Genomic DNA, 21,298 nt, shown 5'->3' with positions numbered 1-21,298 from the left:
GCATCATTCAAAGCCCAACATATGTATTAATTTATATAATTTTCCAAAAAACTTATGAGGTAGTCCTATTATTATTATTATTTTTATTTTTATGTTTTTTTTTGAGATGGAGTCTCGCTCTGTCGCCCAGGCTGGAGTGTAGTGGCGCGATCTTGGCTCACTGCAACCCCCACCTCCCGAGTTCAAGCCATTCTCCTGCCTCAGCCTCCCGAGTAGCTAGGACTACAGGCACCCGCCACTACGCCTGGCTCATTTTTTTTTTTTTTTTTTTTTGTATTTTTTTGTAGAGATGGGGTTTCTTTGTATTAGCCAGGATGATCTCGATCTCCTGACCTCGTGATCCGTCCACCTCGGCCTCCCAAAGTGCTGGGATTACAGGTGTGAGCCACTGCGCCCTGCAAGGCAGTCCTATTATTTTTTTCCATTTTATAGAAAAGACAATCAAGGTGCAGAGAGTTAAGTAACCAGCTCAAGGTCACACAAGTAATGGCAAATTTAAAAATCCAGGCAACCTGACAGCCCAGCCCAAACTCTTTATCACTATTCTATTATGCCTTACAATATAGATAATTTACATAAACACAAATGAATCATCAAATGATTTTTCCAAAACAATGGAGCAATCTTTCCTCAAAGGTCCTATCTACCTCCACCTTTAGAGCTGAGAAAAAATAGTGGCAACTCCTCAGTATCACTTTCCCATCTGTTGCCTCTGAACTTTCATCTGAGGGCCAGGCCCAGAGTACTCTGCCACATCATGCACTCCCTTCAACTGCTGTTCTCTTCCGTTGTTGAAATCCCACCAGTCTTTCCATAGAAGCCAGACTAAGCCTGTCTTAGTTCAGAGTGATCTCTTCTATCTCTGAATTCATGTAACAATCACTATTGGTAGTCACACTCTTAAAGAGTACCTTCCTAAATAGGTTTATAGGGAGTGTATGTTTCCCCAAAGTAAACTGCCCAGTGCCTTGCATAGATTTGGTGTTCAAAAATAATTACTGATTGGCCGCTTGATTGATCAAAAGCGTCTCCAGGTCACAGGGAACTGTGAGGTAAGCAGCAAAGCTGGTAGCAAACAGACATTTCAGTTCTTGATTTTATGTTTTTATGTAATTAAAAAAATCTATGGGTATTATGAGCATATCTGGAAAGTAGTTATTCATTCAATAAACATTTAATATGCTAAGGCATTGTGCTAGGTATTAGAAGTAAAACACACTCTTTCTCCTGAGCTCTGTATCCAAATTGCCAGCTGCATTCCAGATTCAATCCAGGTTCAAGTCCAAGATTATCATCTTTATCCCACAACACAGAAGCACATCTTTCAAACTTGCTCCTCCTCAAAACCTCAACATTTCTTACAGGCTTCCCATGACTCATGGGATATATGTCAATGATTTTTGCCATCCAAAAAAAAAAAAAAATCCAGGTTATACATTCATTCTATGAATGAAATAAGGAACAGTACTAAGATAACCTGCTTCTCACTGTTTGAACAGCCTACTAATACCACTAATACCATCAGGCCAACTTTCTCTGTTTACGTGTAGCTCTTGTATTAGCTGTGGGACGGCTGCAGCCTTAATTTATTATGTGATAAAAGAGTTTACGGCTACTTTCAGAACTTTTTTTTTTTTTTTTTGAGATGGAGTCTTGTTCTGTTGCCAGGCTAGAGTGCAGTGGCACAACGTCGGCTCAGTGCAACCTCCGCTTCCCAGGTTCAAGTGATTCTCTCGCCTCAGCCTCCCGAGTATCTGGGACTACAGACACACACCACCACACCCAGATAATTTTTGTACTTTTGGTAGAGACGGAGTTTCACCATGTTGGCCGGGATTGTCTTGATCTCTTGACCTCGTAATCTGCCCGCCTTGACCTCCCAAAGTGCTGAGATTACAGGCGTGAGCCACTGTGCCAAGGCCCAGAACACTATCTTTTTATTGAGGCTTTTAGGTGGAACAAATAAAGCAAAAGAATTGTTATGCTTTTCCTAGCTTTAGAGATGTAAATGCTTGTGCAATGAAGAAATGTAATTAAATGAAACAAGTTAAATAAACTAACAATTTATATTAATGATCAGTAGTAGAAATGTTTAGTTTTCTGCTACATTTGCAATCCAGAATTAATTAGAATATAAATTAAAATACATGGAAAATTGAGGATTCACTTGAATCACAATGCAAATTAGAACTAGATTTCTAGTTACAAGGAATTCCTTGTAACTTTTTGTAAAAATTCCACAATTTTTTTGGTATAGATTTTATTAGGGATGAAATTTGATCCCCAGTTAGTATTCCACACAAATTTTTAAAAAGGCATCTTGGTGTTTGCTTTCTTCTGCTCTAAGTAGGTTCCTTACATTTTTCTTGAATTAATTTGTAAAGTAAATGTTTATCTATTAGTGTTAAAAGAGAAAAATAATAAATAAAAAATAGTAGAGGTACATAATTTGAAAGAGCATTAAGACATGTCTCCCACACCATAACAGTGGTATAAAACATGAAGATGACGCCTGATAGGATCCACAATAAAGTAAGAAAATGTCTGTTCATGATTCTTTGATGAAGGATAGCACATACCAGCAGAATCCTGAAAAAGACAAACCTAAATTATTATTATTATTTTTTCAATTTTATTTATTTATTTATTTTGAGACGGAGTCTTGCTCTGTCACCTAGGTTGGAGTGCAGTGGTGCTATCTTGGCTCACTGCAACCTCTGCTGCCTGGGTTCAAGCGATTCTCCTGCCTCAGCCTCCCGAGTAGCTGGGATTACATGTGTGTGCTGCCACGCTCGGCTAATTTTTTGTATTTTTAGTACAGACGGGGTTTCTCCATGATAGCCAGGATCTTCTCAATCTCCTGACCTCCTGTTCCACCTGCCTTGGCCTCCCAAAGTGCTGGGATCATAGGAGTGAGCCACGGTGCCCGTCAACATTTAGGGCATTCTTATTTATCTGCCCTATAAATGATGGTTTGACAGACTAAGAGAACTGTATTCTACTCCATCTGAGTCACAGATTTAGCTCTAAAATAAGCAGGCAATGTTATTAGATACAGATGACAGAAAGGAAGCCAGGGAAGAAAGTTCAAACTGTTCTCCAAACAAAAGCATACTCTATCAACTTTTAATTTTAACAAAACTCTAAATAACATTGTCTTTTCTCCTAGGCATAACATTGTCCTAATTGTTAACTCCAGTTGTAACAACTGTATTAACAAAAAGTAATTAAATTCTTTGGTTGCAAAAGTTCTCTCACACTTACGTAGGCTGAAACTTTAAAGACAGAAGAGGTAATTTGTATTTTCTTGGTTTGAGGATTCTTTCGAACACTAAAAAAGGAAGAAAAGGTGCTTTTAACATATAATAGGCATTGGCATATACATTTAAGTAATGATCCCTTTTAGTATTTACATATTCTTATTCATATAGTACATGGAAATACATACTATCCAACTAAGTGGTTTAAAAAATGGCATCTGAGCCTTCAACCAAGAATGGGCAAGGTCAACTGAATTGAAATAGCAGAAAATTGAATCTTACAGTTAGAAGGTTTAAAGTCAGTCTGAGACTCAGATGATGAAATTACCTTCACAGGCTACAGAGACAATTATTGGACAAATAGGGATTGGTAAAAATCAGACTGAAGTGTAGACAACCATATGGGGGTAGATAAAAGCATGCTAGACTGAAGACTTAAACAATGTAAATACAAATGCTAGTTCTGCCACTGACCTGTTCTTTCACTTTAAGTAAGATTAACCTTTCTGAGCCTCAATTTTCTCATATGTAAATTGGGAATAACATGTTTCTTTTAGTATATGAAAATCAAATGAGATAATGTATACAAAAACTATTTGTTGGCCTGTCACGGTGGCTCAAGCCTGTAATCTCAGCACTTTGGGAGGCCTAAGCGGGTGGATCACCTGAGGTCGGGAGTTCAAGACCAGCCTGACCAACATGGAAAAACCCTATCTCTACTAAAAATACAAAAACTTAGCCTGTAATCCCAGGTACTCGGGACGCTGAAGCAGGAGAATCGCTTGAACCCGGGAGGCGGAGGTTGCGGTGAGCCAAGATTGCACCATTGCACTCCAGTGTGGGCAACAAGAGCGAAACTCCATCTCAAAACAAAAACAAAAACGAAAACAAAAACCCAAACAACTATTTGTTAAATTATATATTGCTAAGTTATATCATATTAAAAATAATTTTTTCTCAGTAGCTTTCTTTCAGTTACCCTCCTCACAAAAGATTTCCTGTGGCAATATGTAGTGAGAAAGCAAACTAAGGATTGAGAAAATAAGCTACAGATATATATTTAAAATTTGTTACATATGTAAATAAATATACACACATTTTCTAATGCTTTATAGTTTGTAAAACATTTTTTACACAATTTTTTAACTTTTTATTGTTTTTTATTTTTGTAGAGACAAAGTCTTGCTATATTGCCCAAGCTGATCTTGAAACTCTGGCCTCAAGAGATCCTTCTGCCTTGGCTTCCCAAAGTGCTGGGATTACAGGTTACGGCCACTGCACCCAGCCTCCAAAATACCTTTATATACATTACCTCATTTAAAGATCACACAACTCATTGAGGTAGGCATTATTTTGCCAATTTTATGGACAATATAACTAAAGAAGCTAAATGATATAATTAAGATAAACTAAATAAAAGTGGTATTTCTGGGAATAGAATACAGGTGACTCAGAGTCCAATCATCTTTCTGCTACATCTCAGCTGCTTATCCCAGACCTATACACTCTATAAATATTTAACACATATTTATCAAGGGTATTATTAATGTGTGACATGTATAGGTAAAATCTGAAGGAAGATACCGTCTTTTCTACTTCTTTAGGTGAAAGTACTGCTTCTTCCTCTACTACACATGTAAAAGTAATTGAGAGAGGGAGAGAAGAAGGAGGAGGAGGAGGAAAAAGGAAGACTCAGTTTGAGCAGTGTGTGTGTATGTATGTATGTATGAGCTTGTGTACCTTTTGGGGATGACCAGCCATAGCCATTTCAAGGTTTAAGATTCTTAGGTGGTTTTCATCTCTACTAGATATTTCATTTAGACTTCAACCCAGGATTAAATTGATTTCCAAATATTTCGATGACATAGGTCAAGTTCATTTTCTTTTGATTTCTCTATTGCTTAACATACTGCTTAAAAGTTGAATACTACTTTTAAGTGTTTGTGCTTACCCAAGGAATGACTATAACCACTATATATAAAATACTTGCATACACCTATATAATCAGCTAGATCAATATAAAGAACATATCTATGGTTATATCTAATTATAAACATTTATCTGTGGGTGGTTACATGGTATAAACATACATATTCACCGAATTTTATGTATATTTATGATTTGTTCATTTTACTATACATAAATTATTTCCAGTTTGAAAATCTGAGGAAAGAAAAAACTTTGTAAAAGTGCTTATCAAATCAGTTTAGGGGAAAATTTAGTATTTGATACTAGAACAATTACTTAACACCTATAAACATGTACCACAAGTATATCGGCCGGACGTGGTGGCTGACACCTGTAATCCTAGCACTTTGGGTGGCCAAGCTGGGCAGATCGCCTGAGGTTAGGAGTTCCAGACCAGCCTGGCCAACATGGTGAAACCTCGTCTCCACTAAAAATACAAAAATTAGCTGGGCTGTGGTGGCATGCGCCTGTAGTCCCAGCTACTGGGGAAGCTGAGGCACGAGAATTGCTTGAACTCGGTAGGCAGAGGTTGCAGTGAGCCGAGATCGCACCACTGCATTCCAGCCTGGGCAATAGAGTGAGACTCCATCTCAAAAAAACAAAAACAAAAACAAAAATAAGTATATTGTTTTAGAAAGAGACTACCATTTGTACATTATTAGAAGTTAGTTACTAATAGAAAGAAATCATATTATTCCATTACCTCTGATCCTACATTAGTATTACTTTAAAATATCTCTAAAATAATTTGTCTAATTTTATTTTTTATAGGCCTAGCAAGAAAGTACAGTTATCATCTGTCCTATATCTCTTAAGAAAAAAGGAAAAGGAAATATAAAGTGATATTGATTAGTGCTCTATGGTGTTCTACTAATAATTGCATTATATCAGATCTTTATCCATCACTAACTCCATCCTCTGATAACCATGGTTTTAAGGATACTGGAACATAATTTCTATATAGTATTTTTTAAAGTGTAATCATAGTAATGGTTTGGACATAATATAGTTGTTTCTTGTCAACATCATTTGCGATTATTTCTGAGGATCAGTCCCATATTGACTCTAAACTCCAGGGTGTCCAGACTATTCTAAGTAACTGCACATTTTAAAAAACAAGGATCTGGCTGGACACAGTGGCTCACACCTGTAATCCCAGCACTTTGGGAGGTTGAGGCAGGTGGATCACCTGAGTCCAGAAGTTCAAGACCAGCCTGGGTAACATGGTGAAACCCCATCTGTACAAAAAATACGAAAAACTTAGCCAGGTGTAATGGTGCGTGAGCCCAGGAGGCAGGGGTTTCAGTGAGTTGAGATTGTGCCACTGTACTCCAGCCTGGGCAACAGAGTGAGACCCTGTCTCAAAAAAAAAACAAAAAAAACAAAACCATAAAAAATAAAGAAAACAGGCCTGGCACAGTGGCTCACGCCTATAATCCCAGCACTTTGGGAGGCCGAGGCAGGCATATCACAAGGTCATAAGATCGAGACCGTCCTGGCTAACACGGTGAAACCCTGTCTCTACTAAAAATACAAAAAATTAGCCGGGTGTGGTGGCGGGTGCCTGTAGTCCCAGCTACTTGGGAGGCTGAGGCAGGAGAATGGCATGAACCCAGGAGGCGGAGGTTGCACTGAGCTGAGATCACACCACTGCACTCCAGCCTGGGTGACAAGCAAGACTCCATCTCAAAAGAATAAATAATAAATAAATAAATGAAATAGAAAAAAACAAGAACCTACTGCTTAACTAGTATCTGAAGGGCGTAATCTAAGCTTCTCAGTTCAAATAATAAAATTGCACATCTGGAGTGGATACATGGCTTGGGGGAACTCTCCTGAAACTTTGACAAGAGCACGTGTCTAATGTCTAAAGCAGAAAAGACACAGGCACTATTATTAACTACGTACATTTCTGCATATACATTTTTGAAACGTAATAAAACAATTGATCATTTACTCTTTAACAAAATGGGTGGTTCTAAAGTATTGCTTATTTGGTTTAAAGAAATCTCAATCTTTTTAAGGAAAACATTTTTAAAAACATTAAAAAGGTATATTTTGGCCAGGTGCGGTGGCTCACGCCTGTGATCCCAGCGCTTTGGGAGGCCGAGGTGGGAAGATCACCCAAGGTCGGGTGTTTGAGACCAGCCTGGCCAACAAGGTGAAACCCCATCTCTATGAAAAATAAATAAATTAGCCAGGCATGGTGGCTCAAGCCTGTACTCCCAGCTACTTGGGAGACTGAGGCAGGAGAATCCCTTGAACCCAGGAGGTGGAGGTGGCAGTAAGCCGAGATCATGCCACTGTACTCCAATCTGGCCTGGGTGACAGAGTGAGACTCTGTCTCAAAAAAAAATAAATAAAATTTAAAAAATACAAGGTGTATTTTATAGGACCTGTTATAATGGATGAAGACGAAAATATTTTAATAATATTTTTACCCTTTTGTTTGAGTTAGAGACTCCTAAAATCACACTCTGTAGTGTGCTCCCAACATGTACAAACATAAGGGATGGACTGTGCTAGAATGGATTAGCAATAACGTTTATCTGCAAGGGCAGGTTAGACACTGTAAAGCAGTCATACTTTTTCTTAGAGTCTAAAAATGTAGAAGAGAATTGCAGATGAGAATCTGGAGAAGGGAATGTTAGGAAAAATAGCAGTTTCTTCAATGTGTAGGTTCTAAACTTATTTCTACTCCAAATATCTCCAACACAATCTCCTCCTCCATAGCACACAGTAGTGAGGAATTCCACAGGTTCATGTGGCTGATGGGGTACAACATGTTGTGGTGGTAGTGGTAGTAGTATGTGTGTGCGTGCATGAGTGCGTGCGTGTGTGTGTGTGTGTGTAGGGTGCTAGAAGCAGACTAGCAGGTTTACATGAACTTCAAATAATTAGGACAGTATGTTTGATGTATTAATAGGTATGTACATGCTTTTTCTGAAATTGTTTCTAACATATCTTCGTCCAATAATCTGTATGTGTTGACAATAACTTGTTCATTAAAATCATAGGGAGATTATAGAAATATTTTCCTGTTTTTAAAACCATATAATAAATTAATTGAATAAACAACTAAATTATGCAGTTTGCTGTATAGCTATATGACACAAGGAATGGATGAGAATTAAGGTGTTGAGTATAAGTAAAGTAACAATTATGAGTCCAATGAGAAGCTAATTCTGGTTTTCTCTTATGAAAGTAAAATTATATAACTAACTTTTAAGACCCTTTGCTCTCTGTTGTTATGCCTATTAAGATGATTCAATATCTTCATAACTGAAAAACCCTACGAAAGAACATTCACTTCAGTTAAAAGAAAGGTATAAACAAGAAATTCATAAGGTTTTAATTCTTATTAGATCTTCAAAAAGAAAAATGCTACCAAAATACCTCAAACTGTATAGCACTGGGATTAATTTGAAAAGGTAAATATTACACCTACATGAAAATTCTTCCACTTCTTCGAAACAAAGGTAATAATTGTTTTTACTATTAGTTAAGCAAACTCAAACATCTGGAGGGATCTCTTGCCTTCCCTTCAGATTTAAAAGGAGGCTTGGTAAGAAAAAAAAGAAGGCTTGGAAGATGGCAGTTGGTAACAGGTCTGAATGAGGACAAAAGCAGAAGAGGTAGATGAAGAATGAGAGGACTGAGAACTAAATAAAAGAGAAAGCCAGAAATCTTTCTATTCTGGACGAGAGGGGAAAAGTTATGAGACGGAGGTGAGGGTAGTGCTTTTTATATGCTTTGGTTGTTAATATGACCACTGAATAATGTTGTGTAATTCCATCATGGTTAAACAAATAATTTATTCTATTAACTAGAGATTTACATATTGTGATCTAGCAATATTACCTCACTAGATCCTTATAGATAAGCTTTGCTGTTTCCAGATATGGGCTAATCACATCTTCATATTGACAAAGGGCTCCACCAAGGCAAAGATGTTTGAAAAGACAAAACAGGAACTCTTCTCTATCTGGTTGGCTGAATATTTCATATTTTTCGGAGTCTTCCACTAGCAAAACCTAAGATGATAAAATTCATCTTAATGTAACATAACTCAAGGTTTTAACTTTTATGTTTTCAGAGGTTTCATTTTATATACTTAAAAATAATCTTACACCTATTTTAAGAACCAGTCTTGAGTCAACTGAAGAGAGTAACCTGTAATCTGCATTTATTTGCCTCTGCTTTATCATTAGGAACTGACAATCAATGAAAAGAATAAATCAAAATTTAAAACACAGTGGCTAAGTCTTCCTGCCTTCCACTTTATGTCTTTATTCTAGTTTATATTTTTAGTAATTGTTTTAGTCTTATGTCACCTCAAATCTTATTTGGAAATAAATAGGAGCATAAATAAATGAGAACACTTCTCCATCCCATAAGGCCTCCTGCCTTGGCTTCTACCCAGAAACTAAACGGTCATGCTCTAAGCTCTCTCCTCTTATGGAGTTTGGATGAGTATTGTTCTTATTCCCACAAGTACTCCTTTTTGAAACTTTCAGGTGCTGGAGCCTCATATCCAGCTCTTGCTTTCCCACTCTCTAGTAAGATCACTTCACACATCACCTATTGACATTGACTCTTGCCCCTCTGAGGTCTTACTATCTCATACAGAGAGCAGAAAAACTAGATATGATATAGGCGATTTTCTTATGCCATTGGGAAATACAGACCACTGATTCATTTATTGATTAGTGGGCATAAAAAGGTGACCAATGTAAGAAATATATTTCTTCCATTGGATTGTTTATATCTTACCTACTTTGTTTATTTTTTCTTTTTTTAGAGATGGAGTCTCACTATGTTGCCCAGGCTGGTGTCAAACTCCTGGGCTCAAGTGATCTTCTCACCTCAGCCTCCCTATTTTAAAAAAAGAATGTGAAGGCTGGGCACAGTGGTTCATGTCTATAATCCCAGCACTTTGGGAGGCCATGGCAGGAGGATCGCTTGAGGCCAGGAGCTTGAGTCCAGCCTGAACAGCATAGTGAGACCTCATCTCTAGTAACCCCCACCCTCAAAATAAGCTGGGTGTGGTGGTGAATGCCTGTAGCCCTAGTGAATCAGGAGGTTGAGGTGGGAGGATTGCTTGAGCTCAGAAGATAATTGAAGCGGCAATGAGCCTGGGTGACAGAGCAAAAAAAAAAAAAAAAAAAAAGAATGTGAAATAGCTAAAAATAAAACATAGATATAATAAGACCCAAATAATAAAGGACAAAAAACTATGGTCAAGAAATAAAATGAAAAAAAATAAATACATATAAACAACTTTAGATAGGAGGGATGTCAAGATGGTTGACTAGAGGCTTCTGGCACTCACGTTCTGAACAAAGTAGAACCAAAATAGCAAGTAGATAATCATACTTCAAAGAGGGAGTCTAAGAGAGAACACTGAAATTCAACAGAGAGGTGACAGGAAACACACAGGCACAGAAGGAGCTGGGATTGGCTGGGAGTCTGGAGAGGCTTCCCAATGCAGGGAAATGGTAAGTGAAAGACCCCTGGCAGTCCACATTTCAACTGTGGACCTCTGCAATCCTCATCATGGGAGAGCTCCTCAACCCTCATGGGCCCTGAAACTAGTAATAGGGTGCTGCCTGGAGACCACACCATGGCACTGCTCCAGAGAGGAGCTCATGCTGGCTCCCACAACCCCTCCCCCACCTCCAAGTCCTAAGGAGCTGCAGGATGGCACCATTTTGAGAGTCCAACTCCTACCAGACTGCATCCTTCCTTGGGGCCCAACAGTCACTGCATTTCCACTTCTCTAGATCCCCAATGACATCCCCAAATGTCCACCTGGACTCTGCATGGTATTTTTTACCCCGGGGAATGAGTAATGCAATACACTGAGGAGGCTGCCCTTGAGACAAAGGGAAACAAAATGTGTGCTCCCCAGAACCTGAAACCCACTTACCTGGGGCTGCTGTTACTGATAGCAACCTTGCCACCACCAGCAGCAGGTCTACCATGCACTTGCATGCTCCCTGTAGATGGAGTCTCCCACCCACAGCTGAGGGGCTGAAGCATATGCCACTGGCAGCAACCTTGTACTCCCCATTCCCTTGGTAGCAGGGCCACTACACACTTGCATGTGCCCTGAAGACTGGCTCTCCCTACTGTTGCTGCCACTACTGCCACGACCACTATTACTGGAGGCTAAAATGTATGTTCTCCAGAACCCAAGAGCCACCTGCCAGTGGCTGTAGCCACTGACAGTAACCACACCCCAAGCCCTGCAGCAGGGCCACAGCTCCCTCGCGCATGCCTTCAGGATGAGCTCTCTCCACTCATTGCCACTGCTGCTGCCATCTGAGCACTTTGCTAGGGGGCTTGAGGATCACCCTGCCCAACTCATAAGAGGCTGCATCTGTATGCACCACTGGGGGACCTGAGGACAGCCCCTCTGGCCTGGCACTGTCCCCCATCCAGTGCCCAAGCACACCCAGGACTCTGGGGTTTGCCCTGTCCCATCCACCACTGCTGATATTTGTGCACTCCTCTCGGGGACCTGAGCACAGGCCCATTCAACTGGCCACCACCATAGCATACTTGCTCCCTGGGGGCCTGGGGACTGGCCTGCCTTGCATGTCACAGCCACTGCTAATATAAGTGTGCACTGCTTGGGAATTCAAAGGTTGTCCCACCACTGCTACAGCCATCATCCATTTAATGCACACTGCCTGGGGACCCAAACACACATCCACATACCCAACCCACCACTAACACTGCTGGCATATGAGCAAGCTGCCTGGAGGCCCAAGAGTCAGCCTGCTTGGACCTGCAAACACCACTGCCTGCCTACACTGCTCAGGGGCCCAAGGACAGGTGTGCTTTGGCCTGCTGCTGCCACTACTGGGACCCAAGAACTGGCCTACCTGTCCCCAGCAAAACTTCACCCCAGCCTCTACTAACAATTGCAACCTAAGCCACTGAGGAAACCACAGACACCAGTGATGCTGAGTACACCTGAATAAATCATATGGACACTACACTACTGCTTGCACCCAGAATCAGAACCAAAGTGCTCTACCCAACCAACAATATAAGTACATTTTCAGGAAAAAGTTTTCTCCTAAAAAAGCCAATCCAATAAATTCAAAGAAGTGACTGTTAAACTAGATGCACAGATATTAATACAAGGACATAAGAAATATGAAAAAGCAAGAAAGATGACACCTCCAAAGGAACACAATAATTCTCTAGCAACAGATTTAATCAAAAATAAATTTATGAGCTATAAGAAAAAAATTCAAAATAATGACTTGGCTGGGCATGGTGTCTCACACCTGCAATCCCAAAACTTTGGGAGGCTGAGGTGGGTGGATCACTTGAGCCCAAGAGTTTAAGACCAGTCTGGGCAACATGGTGAAACCCTGTCTCTAGTCCTGAAAAAAAATTATCTCAAAAAATTAATGATATTAAAGAAGCTCAGTGAGATACAAGAAAGCACAGAAAAAGGATACAAAGAAATCAGAAAAACAATTCAGGATATGAATGAGAAATTCACCAAAAAGATAGATATCATTAAAAAGCACCAAACAGAAATCCTAGAACTGAATAATTCAATGAATGAAATAAAAGACTCAATTGAGAATTTCAACAATAGACTACATAAAGCCAAAGAAAGTGTTTCAGAACTTGAAGACGGGTCTTTTGAAGTAACCCAGTCAGACAAAAAAAAGGGAAAAAGAACAAACAAAGCCTACATGACATATAGGATACCATAAGCAAACACAGTTTTGAATTATGGGTGTTCCAGAAGGTGGAGAGAAGCCCAAAGGCATAAAAAAAAAATCTATTTAACAAAATAATAGCTGAAATCTTTTCAATTCTAACAAGAGATTTAGACAACCAGATACAGGAACCTTAAAGATCCCCAAATAAGTACAACCCAAAAATGTCTTCTTGAAGGCACATTATCATCAGACCATCAAAAGTTAAAGAAAAGGAATTCTAAAAACAGCAAGAGAAAAGTGTCTAGTCACATATAAGGAAACCCTCAATAGACTCACAATGGATTTCTCAGAAGAAACCTTACAGGCCAGTAGAGGATGGGATGATCCAAAGTGCTGAGAGAGAAAACAAAGAAAAAAAATGGCAGCCAAAAATACTATACCCAGCAAAATTATCCTTCATAAATGAAAGAGAAAGTATTTCCTAGACAAGTAAAAATGGAGGCAATTTATCATCACTAGGCCTGCCCTGTAAGAAATGGTTAAGGGAGACCTATAACTGAAAGCAAAATTTGAAAACACAGAAAGGATTCAAATATTACCACTGCAGAAAACCACCAAACCACAAAGATAAACAAAAAGAGAAAAAGGAACAAAAGATATACAAAATAACCAAAAAAATTAACAAAATGAGGGAAGTATGTCCTCACATATCAATAATAACCTTGAATATAAACAGACTAAATTTTTCACTTAAAATGTGTAAACTGGCTGAGTGGATCTAAAAAACAAAAAGCATGATCCAACTAACTATGTTGCCCATAACAAACTCACTTGACCTGTAAATAAAACAGTAAAAAGAGACAAAGAAAGTCATTATATAATGCTAATGGGGTCAATTCAGTCAGAGGATATACTATTCTTAATATATATGCATCCAACACCAGCAGACATAAATATATAAAGCAAATATTATTAGAGCTAACAGAAGAGATAGACTCTAATACAGTAATAGTTGGGAAATTCAACACCCCACTCTCCACATTAGACAGATCATCTAGACAGAAAATTCATAAAGAAACACTGGATTTAAGCTGCACTGTAGACCAAATAGACATCTACAGAACATTTTATCTAACAGCTGCAGAATATCTATTCGCATCAGCACATGCAACATTCTTCAGGATAGACCATATGTTGAGTCACAAAACAAGTCTCAACACACTTAAAAAATTGAAAACATACCAACATCGTCTCATACCACAATGGAATAAAATGAGAAATCGCCGGGCGCGGTGGCTCAAGCCTGTAATCCCAGCACTTTGGGAGGCCGAGACGGGCGGATCACAAGGTCAGGAGATCGAGACCATCCTGGCTAACACGGTGAAACCCCGTCTCTACGAAAAATACAAAAACTAGCCAGGCGAGGTGGCGGGCGCCTGTAGTCCCAGCTACTCCGGAGGCTGAGGCAGGAGAATGGCGTAAACCTGGGAGGCAGAGCTTGCAGTGAGCTGAGATCCAGCCACTGCACTCCAGTCCGGGCGACAGAGCGAGACTCCGCCTCAAAAAAAAAAAAATAAAATAAAATAAAATAAAATGAGAAATCAATAACAAAAGGAATTTTGGAAATTATACAAATACATGAGAACCAACAACACACTCCTGAATGACCAGTCAATGAACAAATTCAGAAGAAAAATTTAAACTTTCTTGAACAAATAAAAATAGAAATATAATATACCCATGCCTACGGAATATAGCAAAAGCGTGCTAAAAGAGAATTTTACAGCAATAAATGCCTACATAAAAAAAGTACTAAGACTTCAAATAATCTAATGATGCACCTCAAGAAACTAAAAAAGCAAGAACAAACCTAAAGTTAGTATAAGGAAATAATAAATATCAGAGCACAGATAAACAAAATAGAGACAAAAATAAATAAACAAACAGAAAGGAACTCTAGATGGAGAAAGGCTATCAAAATTCTACCTTATGCTTAACACTACCATACAAGGGAAAAAAGAAAATACAATGAATTATACAATGATCAGTGTCTAGTAGAAAGTGCACTTAATTATGAAAATTGATTAAGCTCATTTACAATCTCTACAGAAAACTTACCACAGGTCATTGCATATAAGAAGTATTTAAAAAACTCAACTCTATGGTGGTGTCCATACACAGTTTATTTATAATGCCTTGATGAAAACCAAGGTTGGGTATGTCTAGGAAAATATAGGTAAGGGAAAGCAGTCCATACTTAATTGCTCTCTGGGTGTGCCACAGGTAACACTTACACATCTCCACTTCCTTCCTTCCTCTCTCCTTCCCTCCCTCCCTCTGTAAGAAAATAATGTGTTATTGTGGCCCATGTTTGCAACTACCTGAAGATCTGACTTAAGAGAAAGGTGAATAAAGTACTTAGGAATGAATAGTTAACACATTTCTTACATGAATACTCTCATATATTGAACTGATTAGGCTGTGCAATTTTTGGGGGGGTGGAGGAGCCAGGGTCCCACTCTGTCACTCAGGCTGGAGTGCAATGGTGCCATCTTGGCTCACTGCAGCCTCAACTTCCTGAGTTCAAGCAATCCTCCCACCTCAGCCTCCCAAGTAGCTGAGACTACAGGTATATGACACCATTACCAGCTAATTTTTTTTTCTTTTTCAGAGTCTTGCTCTGTCACCCAGGCTGGAATGCAGTGGTGCAATCTCAGCTCACTGCAACCTCTGCCTCCTGGGTTCAAGCGATTCTCTTGCCTCAGCCTCCCTAGTAGTTGGGATTACAGGCATGTGCCACCTTGCCTGGCTAATTTTTGTATTTTTAATAGAGATGGGTTTTCACCATGTTGGCCAGGCTAGTCTTATACTCCTGGTCTCAGGTGATCCACCCGCCTCTGCCTCCCAAAGTGCTGGGATTACAAGCATGAGCCACCATGCCCAGCTCGGCTGTGTAATTTAAAAATACATAATTAAAAAAAATTTTGGAATGAATGTGAAAACATAATATTCTATGGATTTTCTCCATCTCCATTCACATACAGATCTCTTCACCAATGTAGCTCTTAGACAGTAGGTCAAACTTCTGAGCCACAGTCAGGAAAGTGGTTGTTAATTAGTACTTACATTACAGTGAGCCAATAGAATCTGTAGTGCTGCACAATGGGGGACGCTTTTTAGTTCAGGCTGAAGCTGGATGTTAGTTTTTTTTTTTATTAGCCAGAAAGCAACCAAGTTAAAAGCCTTTCCTCCCTGTTGCCACAGAGTAGCAATGAACCCAAGAGCAAGCCATACAGGCAACTAGTAGAAAAACACTGAGCTCCAGCATTTCATGAATAGAGGTGCTATTCATGGCAATAAATAAGATAGACAGCAAGCAGTTTTGCGGAGTATTCTGTTGGAAAACTAATCCTTCTTTTTTAAAAAAATGTCCACTGATGATGCTCTTTCTGTAGAAGTGACAGTGAATTATCCAAAATTAGAGGTAAGGGTCTTTAGACCCTTATGCCAGAGAAGAAGTGTGAGAGACAAGAGTTGACAGTAGTATCCAAAAGGAGGGAAACCCAGACCAAACATTTCCTAAATAGTAATTTCCAATCCTTGGTAAGAAGAAGTAGAAATTAATATCAGATCCCTACTGTATAGTATTTTTTGTTTTGTTTTGTTTAATTTTTTCTTTAGAGACGAAGTCTTGCTCTTTTACCCAGGCTGGAGTGCAGTGGCATGATCTCGGCTCACCGCAACCTCTGCTTCCTGGGTTCAACGAATTCTTGTGCCTCAGCCTCTCGAGTAGCTGGGATTACAGGTGCCCACCACCACACCTGGCTAATTTTTGTATTTTTAGTAGAGACAGGGTTTCGCTGTATTGGCTAGACTGGTCTTGAACTCCTGACCTCAGGTGATCTACCCACCTTGGCTTACCAAAGTGTTGGGATTACAGGCGTGAGCCACCACGCCCAGCCATGTATATCATTTATATTATCTCATGTTAGATGTACTTCATTTACCTAAGAGCAAACTATATGTAGTCTCATTCAATTGTGTGTGTTTGGATATTCTCAGCAAGTTAATTTTATTTTCTTCTTTAACTAAGTTAATGAGTGCTTTTAGGTATTGCCTTAGGTATTGCCTGGTTGGATGTCTCCCTTTCTCCTACAGACAAGATTCCTATGTCTGGAATGATGGATCAGTAGCTTCCCTAGTTCATTGCTACCTGGATTTGCAATACATCTGACTTGTATGTCTCCCTTCTCTCTTAACTGAGCACAATAATAACAGTAGTAATTAATAGAAGTTGTTAATATTATGGAAAACTTACTAAGCGCCAGCCATTGTGCTAAGCAGAGTAAGTGCATTATCTCACACAAATCTCACATTATGCCTACTTTATAGATGAAGAAACTGAGGCTTAGAGAGGTTAAGCATCAGTTATTAAGTGACAAAGGCAGGATTTGAACATATGGCTATTTGACATGAAAACCCTCATTTTTAACTGTTTTAATACTCTCAATAATTGTAACAATGATAATATCAACAATACATTTCTTTTTTCTGTTTTTTAGAGACAAGGTCTCACTCTGTTGCCCAAACTGGGGTGCAGCGGCACAATCATAGCTCACAGCAGTCTCAAACTCCTGGGCTCAAACAATCCTCCCACCTTAGCTTCCCAAGTAGCTGGAACTACAGGTGCACTCCACTGCACCTGGCTCATTTCTTCGTATTTTTGTAGAGATGAGAGTCTTGCTCTGTTGCCCAAGCTGACATTCCATTTTAACAGCATTCAATATTTCTAAAAGGTACATTTAAATGCTTCCTCAATTAATTTTCTCAATGATTTTAGGAAGAAGGTAGAATGGACACTTTCATCTTCATGTTGTATAGATAAGATCTTGAGGCGCAAAAGATGGAGAAATTTGCCTGAGATTATTATCTTCTAAATAATAATTCAGGAATCAGGCAAGTAATCTATATATTTTCATTCCAAGTTCAGTATACCTTTCACTAAAACAAAATTGAATTTAGTTAATCCAATGGCTTTGTTGATATTAGCAATGAGATAAAAAAGATTCTTTTACTCCTGGGATGTTTTTATTTATTTATCTAAGTTTATTTTTCAGACAAAGTCTTGCTCTGTCGCCCAGGTTGGAGTGCAGTGGCATGATCACAGCTCATTGCAGCCTTGACTTCCAAGGCTCAAGCAATCTTCTCACTTCAGCCTTCTGAGCAGCTGGGACCTCAGCCTTCTGAGCAGCTGGGAATACAGATGTGAGCCACCAGTCCCAGCTAATTTTTGTAGTTTTTGTGGAGAGGGTTTTGTCATGTTGCCCAGGCTGGTCTTGAACTCCTGGGCTCAAACCATCCACCCACCTCAGCCTCCCAAAGTGCTGGAATTACAAGCGTGAGCTACTATGCCCAACCTCGGGATGCTTTTTGGGACTTTTAAAATATTAATTTGATAAGTTAAAAGGCCCACATTGAACAAAAATGACCTTACTAAATAGGCCAGGATTTCCCTGCTTCAGCACTATAGACATTTTGAGCCAGAAAACTTTGTTGTGACTGTCCTGTGAGTTATATGACGCTTAGCAGCATCTCTACCTATCAGATGTTAGTAGCACCTATTTGAGAATTACTGAAATACACAAATAATTAAGTTGACTGTTAAAGTGCCATCTAAGTAGAAATCTACCAATGTTAGGATTATTACTGATCATTATTTATAAATAAGAGGTACTTTATGAGAAGGTATTTTATGCTTTAAGCAGGCAAAGTTTTTGACATTTTTGCATTTCCTGAAATAAAATTCCATTGTGAAATTTTAAAATTCTGTACTTACTCTTCGTAACTCATCAGAAATGAGAAATGGATCACAAAAAGAATCTAAACATTTAACAATATGTCCACTGTCTCGTACAATATCTTCATCATATAAGCGATGAAAAAATGACATTGAAAGCTGTGTGCAGGGAACATTTGTAGCTTCAATTTTTTTCACTTCAGTTCCTGAAAAAAGATATTTTATAAAGAATGGAGATAGAAAAATTAATTTAGCATTCTCAACTATTTCCAAAATAAATTGCTATGCAGAAATTCTAAGACGTTAACAAATATGACATTTTTGGTATATTTAAAATATTTATTAGTTTATGAATTTTATTAAATTCTTATTTTGTAGCTTCTTCATTTGTGTTAATCATTAAGAGTTTATAACAAGGCCAGGCATAGTGGCTCATGCCCGTAATGCCAGCATTTTTGGAGGCAAAGGAGGGCGGATCACTTGAGGTCAGGAGTTCAAGACTAGCCTGGCTAACATGGCGAAACCCTGTCTCTACTAAAAATACAAAAATTAGCTGGGTGTGGTAGCACATGCCTGTAATCCCAGCTACTAGGGAGGCTGAGGCAGGAGAACTGCTTGAACGTGGGGGGGCAGAGGTTATAGTGAGCCAAGATTGTGACACTGTACTCCAGCCTAGGCAACAGAGTGAGACTGTGTCTCAAAAAAAAAAAAAAAAAAGTTTATAAGAAAAATCTCATCATTTCAGGACTAGATGAATATGAATTAGAGGATACTTAAAAATGAAATACATTTTTAAAAAATGCAGTAGAGGATTCTTAATGCATATATTATCAGAATTGCCTATAAAAGCATAGGAATTGCTTCATATGATTTTTGATTCCTATTACGCTTAATGCTTTATAACTCACATTCTTTTTTTTTTTTTTTTGAGATGGAGTTTCACTCATTTCCCAGGCTGGAGTGCAATGGCACAATCTCGGCTCACCGCAACTTCTGCCTTCCTGGTTCAAGCGACTCTCCTGCCTCAGCCTCCTGAGTATCTGGGATTACAGGCATGTGCCACCATGCCTGACTAATTTTGTATTTTTTAGTAGAGACAGGGTTTCTCCATGTTGGTCAGGCTGGTCTTGAACTCCTGACCTTAGGTGATCTGCCCACCTCAGCCTCCCGAAGTGCTGGGATTATAGGCATGAGCAACTGCACCTGGCCACAAAAATTTTAATTGATGAGCATTTGAAGTCCTTGAGTGTATCTTGAAAACATTTTCTCTTCATTTAAAAATTTCTTAGCTGGTGTGGTGGGTCACACCTGTAATTCCAGCACTATGGACGGCCGAGGCAGGTGGATCACTCGAGGTCAGAAATTCGAGATCAGCCAGGTCAGGAGTTCGAGACCAGCCTGGCTAACATGGTGAAATGCCCTCTCTACTAAAAATACAAAAATTAGCTGCTTGTGGTGGTGGGCTCCTGTAATCCCAGCCACCTGGGAGGCTGAGGGCAGGAGAATCACTTGAACCTGGGAAGCGGAGTTTGCAGTGAGCTGAGATGGTACCACTGCACTCCAGCCTGGATGACCAACTGAGACTCTATCTCAAACAAACAAACAAACAAAAAATTTCTCCTTTGTGATTTCATTTGTAGTATTTACTACAAAAAATGGTTTTCTAAGTGAAGGTAAATTTCAAATCAGGCCCTAATCAACTTATCACAAATTCAGAATTACAGAAAATTGAAATAACAGCATTTTGTCTATTTTTCTCTTGTAGACTTAGTTTTGCCCCTATCCTCCATCCCCTATCCCACGCTTATTTCCTGAATTTATCATTCAGGAATGGATTTTCTGCTACTAGAGGTCCCATTAAATTACAGAGAGTCACAAAGATTAAAATGAATATTTTTATTATTACCTCCATCGATCACCGAATCAGTCTCTCTCAATGTACACACATATACACACATACTCATTCTGATAGAAGGGGGTGGTGTTCTTTTGTTCAAAGTTCTAAGATTGTAGACCTAGGTGTGGTGGCCCTCAGTGTATCCCTACCTTGGATACATTTGCTGGATCTCTGACCTAAGAAGCAGCTTGTGCTTAAGAAGAGTAAGTAATGCTGGTGAATGTTTACGTTAGCTATTTTTGCTGTCCACTTGAGAGTCATGCTAGGACCTGTTATTCTATGTCCTGTGCTGGGCTCATGTGGAGGCATGAAGGATGCCTGGAGCCAGGAACTGTGTCTGCCTCAGTAATTGCAAAAGCTATGCTGCTAAGAAGCTTCCTTTGTTTAGAGGTAAGATCCTCTGAAGGATTAGATAAAGAAAAAAGGAGACCATAGGAAATGATAAGAGGAGTTCTAGGTGATGTCGAAAGACCAAAAAAAACAAGAGCAGTGGAAAGTCTGATAGTTTCTGAAGACTGGTCAGTGGACACAGGAGGAGGGACTGACATTGGGCATGCCATTTTAATTAGTCTACCCTAGCTCTGATTTGGGGAGTAGAAGGAGGGTTTGGATGGTGAAAAAATGTGATTAAATTCAAACCACTTAATAAGAGACATGAAAATAGCATTTGCTATGGACTGAATTC

At 39.1% G+C, this 21,298-nt stretch overlaps 1 protein-coding gene across 3 annotated transcripts in view; it reads right to left on the bottom strand.

Annotated features, from left to right (window-relative positions):
* Nucleotides 1-2,076: 2,076 nt before the first annotated feature.
* Nucleotides 2,077-21,298, bottom strand: part of CFAP300 (cilia and flagella associated protein 300) — a 35,853-nt gene continuing 16,631 nt past the window's right edge. Inside the window, exons 4-7 of one of the 3 annotated variants that reach the window (XM_023208009.1) lie at nucleotides 18,756-18,922; nucleotides 9,090-9,262; nucleotides 3,265-3,331; nucleotides 2,077-2,589 (exon numbers count right to left, since the gene is read on the bottom strand). In XM_023208009.1, the coding sequence (XP_023063777.1) occupies nucleotides 2,461-2,589; nucleotides 3,265-3,331; nucleotides 9,090-9,262; nucleotides 18,756-18,922 (536 nt within the window). In that variant the 3' untranslated portion in view covers nucleotides 2,077-2,460. Of the gene's footprint in view, nucleotides 2,590-3,264; nucleotides 3,332-9,023; nucleotides 9,263-18,755; nucleotides 18,923-21,298 lie in introns of those variants that run through there. The other 2 variants (XM_026450084.1, XM_023208010.2) reach the window with 2 other exon arrangements.

The sequence above is a fragment of the Piliocolobus tephrosceles genome, chromosome 13, assembly GCF_002776525.5.
Source record: "Piliocolobus tephrosceles isolate RC106 chromosome 13, ASM277652v3, whole genome shotgun sequence".
NCBI classification, from domain to species: Eukaryota; Metazoa; Chordata; class Mammalia; order Primates; family Cercopithecidae; genus Piliocolobus; species Piliocolobus tephrosceles.
The sequence above is the reverse complement of the archived record's forward strand: the minus strand, read 5'-3'. Positions and strand labels throughout refer to the sequence as shown.